Here is a 3,455-nt window from a genome sequence, read left to right on the forward strand (position 1 = left end):
CCTGGCACGGTTTGCTTTCCCTCTCTCCCAGCGTCTGCGAAGAGCCAGGACGGCACTGCCGGCAGATCCACTGCAAAGCCGTGCCTGTGCACAACCAGGCGGACAGCCGAATGCTGGCCACCCAGTGCCCCTGTGGCCCATAATAAGAGCTCAGAGGGTGTGCCTTGCCCAGGTTGCAGGACCTGGCGGCCAGCTCCTAGCATGCATGCCTTTGGGGTCTGCGGTAGCCTGGGCACCTGGTGTGGGGTCTGGGCCAGCCAGTCTTACGGCACTGTGCCTTTGTCCCCCATGCAGTGTGCCTGCTCTGAGCTGACATGGCTTCCGCTGGTCTGCAAATCCTGGGGATGGTCCTGGCACTGCTGGGGTGGGTGAATGCTCTGGTGTCCTGTGCCCTGCCTCTGTGGAAGGTGAGCGCCTTCATCGGCAACAACATCGTGGTGGCCCAGGTGACGTGGGAGGGGCTGTGGATGTCCTGCGTGGTACAGAGCACCGGCCAGATGCAGTGCAAGGTCTACGACTCAGTGCTGGCGCTGCCGCAGGACCTGCAGGCGGCACGCGCCCTGGACGTCATCGCCCTCTTGGTGGCCCTGCTGGGCCTGCTGGTCTACCTGGCGGGGGCCAAGTGCACCACCTGTGTGGAGGACAAGGACTCCAAGGCCCGGCTGGTACTTGGCTCTGGGATCATCTTTGTCATCTCTGGGGTCCTGACCCTGATCCCTGTCTGCTGGACAGCCCATGCCGTCATCCGGGATTTCTACAACCCACTGGTGCCTGAGTCCCAAAAGCGAGAGCTGGGGCCCTCCCTCTACCTGGGCTGGGCAGCCTCGGGCCTTTTGCTGCTGGGCGGGGGGCTACTGTGCTGCACGTGCCCTTCTGGGGTGTCCCGGGGCTCTAGCCACTATATGGCCCGCTACTCAGCATCTGCTCCACAGACCACCTCCCGGGTGCCTTCCGAGTACCCCACTAAGAATTACGTCTGAGCAGGCAGGGGTAGAGGCGAGGGCTGGAGCCCTCCAGAGATGGTGTGTGGGGGTTGTTTGTTGGTTTTATCTTTCAATTTCGCTTTTTGCTGTGTTTATCTGGGGGAGTATTTTTAAATCCCCTTGATGACCGAACCATGAAGGTGATGGAGACATCCCCGGGGCTCTGCTGTTGCCGTTCTCACCTTGGGTGCTGGGGCAGAGAGGTGATGCTCGGCAGTTTCTGGGTCTTTCTCCACCCTGGACGTCGCCAGCCCGGAGCCAGCCCGGAGTTCTGGGACCAGTGTGAAGACTGCTTGCCATCCTGGCCTTTGGGACAAGATGCCCGTCTCCGAGAGTTCCTGCTGCTGCCGGAACTGCACAGTGCCCCCTTCCTCGTCGGGCCCCTGGGGCCCCTAGGGACTCTGAAGCCTCCTCACCCCTGCAAGAATGAGCAATGAGTTAGCAGAGAACTGTCCACCTCCATGTCCGTCCCCTAGCCACTGGCCTCTCACACTGTTCCTGTATCTGTCCTCCCCAAGTCAGGCCCCCTGCGCTGTGTGTAGAAGACCCTCACCTCTGCCCCCACATTTCTGCCCACACTCACTTGTTCTTGCTGAATAAAGCATGTTTGATTATGTGGCCTGGTGTTGCTGAGGGACTAGGGTACCCAGCGGGGCTGAGGAGTATGTGAGCATAGGGCACTCAGGATTCTTGTCCGGGCTCCCTCCCTGGTCAGACCCACTGGCCAGCCAGCCACCCAGGAAGGCCACCTGACTGTCCCTGCCCAACAGCCGGCACACAAACCAGACCAGAGGAAGCTGTTACAGATGCTTTTATTCTGACTGGGGTGAGGCAGAGGGGATGTGCCGGGAGGGGAACTGCTCCAAGGACCAAGCAGAGGGCATGGTTTCTTCTGTCCTTGTTTTGAAGCCAGGGAGCTTCAGGCCCTTTGTGGAGCCCATGTTCCTGGGGCAGGGAAGGCCAGAGCCATAGAGGGCCAGTCAGTGTCCTTTTGAGCAGGAGAATGCAACCTGTGGGGGAGGCAGGGGGAAGCCAGGTGGTCCCACAGCTTGGGCCTGTCTGGTGGGAAGAGAATATGAGGCAGGCCCGGCCGCTGAGGATGGGCCACTGGGTTGGCTGAGGCCAGCCCAGGAGCAAGGGCCGCCTGGGCACCTGAGCCAGTGCCGAGGCTCCAGGTTCCTCACACGTAGTCCCTCTTGTCCAGCCCAGATGCGCCCGAGCGGGAGGGGATGGAGTAGCCCAGCCTGGGGCCGCGGGGTCGCTCCACCAAGGGTGGGGGGCATGTGCAGCACAGTAGCCCCCCACCCAGCATAAGCAACGCGGCTGCTGCCCAGCCCAGGTACAGGGAGGCCCCCAGCTCCCGCTTGAGGGCCTCAGCCACCAGCGGGTTGTAGAAGTCCTGGATGATGGCGTGGGCCGTCCAGCAGACCGGGATGAGCACCAGGGTGCCGGCCAGGAGGAGGACGGCGCCTGCCGTGAGCACGATGCGGGCCTTGGCGCCCTCGTCCTCCACGCACGTGGTGCACTGGGCTCCTGTGATGGCCAGCAGCAGGCCGAGCAGGGCCAGCAGCAGGGCCACGATGCACAGGGCGCGGGCCGCCTGCAGGTCCTGCGGCAGCGCCAACAGCGAGTCGTACACCTTGCACTGCATCTGGCCGGTGCTCTGCACCACGCAGGACATCCACAGACCCTCCCACACCACCTGGGCCACCACGATGCTGTTGCCGATGAAGGCGGTCACCTTCCACAGTGGCAGGGCACAGGACACCAGCGTCCCCAACCAGCCCAGCACGGCCAGGGTCATGCCCAGGAGTTCAAGGCCAGCTGAAGCCATTTGTCCCTTAGCTAGGTCTTCTCGGCCCGGGCAGCCTGGTGGGTCAGAGTCCTAGGTGGGGCCTTGGTGCCCAGCTGGAGGGGGCGCTGTGGTGTCCTCACATCTGTGGGCCTCGAACCTGTACCTCCACGCTGTGCCTCTCACGGATGCCTCTGACCAGTCTCGGGTTCCTGCTCAACGTATGTCCCGTGGGCTGCTGCTCCCGCCACCCGCAGTCACGTCTGTCTGGCTGAGCTGGCCCCTCGACCCTCCAGACCTGCCTTGGGATTGCAGAGCCGAGTCCCTCCTGGCTGGCCTGGCGCAGGCGAGGTTCCCGTGTGGGAGCCCCTGGGAAGACTGCGGGCTCCCGCTGCAGGCGGGGTTTTAAGGACCAGGCAGGGAGGAGACTGCAACTGGGGACACTTGAGCCACAGGGCAGGAGGCGGGGCTGGGAGGAGTGGGCAGGTGGGGGATGTAGGGGGGATGTGCGCCTACAAGGGAACCCAGGGACTAAGGAATGGGGAGACGGTACCTGAAGAGTAAGGGGGACCGAAAAGTACCTGGCTCAGGTTAGACAGGTAGGAGGGCACCTCAGCCCTCCCAGCTTTGCTGCTTCCCCCCACCCCTGCCCCCGCCCCAGGTTTCATGATGCAAACGCC

The 3,455-nt window shown here is 63.3% G+C and overlaps 2 protein-coding genes across 2 annotated transcripts; one reads left to right on the forward strand and one right to left on the reverse strand.

Annotated features, from left to right (window-relative positions):
• The first annotated feature begins 74 nt into the window (after nt 1–74).
• Nucleotides 75–1,586, forward strand: CLDN6 (claudin 6). Its single transcript, XM_006162993.3, has one exon. It carries the CDS (start codon nt 315–317, stop codon nt 978–980), a length of 666 nt encoding a protein of 221 aa, XP_006163055.1. The 5' UTR covers nt 75–314; the 3' UTR covers nt 981–1,586.
• A 199-nt stretch (nt 1,587–1,785) lies between these two features.
• On the reverse strand, nt 1,786–3,402 carry CLDN9 (claudin 9). The gene has a single exon (XM_006162994.3). It carries the CDS (start codon nt 2,815–2,817, stop codon nt 2,164–2,166), a length of 654 nt encoding a protein of 217 aa, XP_006163056.1. The 5' UTR covers nt 2,818–3,402; the 3' UTR covers nt 1,786–2,163.
• Between the last annotated feature and the right edge of the window lie 53 nt (nt 3,403–3,455).

This window comes from Tupaia chinensis, unplaced genomic scaffold (genome assembly GCF_000334495.1).
Source record: "Tupaia chinensis unplaced genomic scaffold, TupChi_1.0 Scaffold141247_1, whole genome shotgun sequence".
NCBI classification, from domain to species: Eukaryota; Metazoa; Chordata; class Mammalia; order Scandentia; family Tupaiidae; genus Tupaia; species Tupaia belangeri.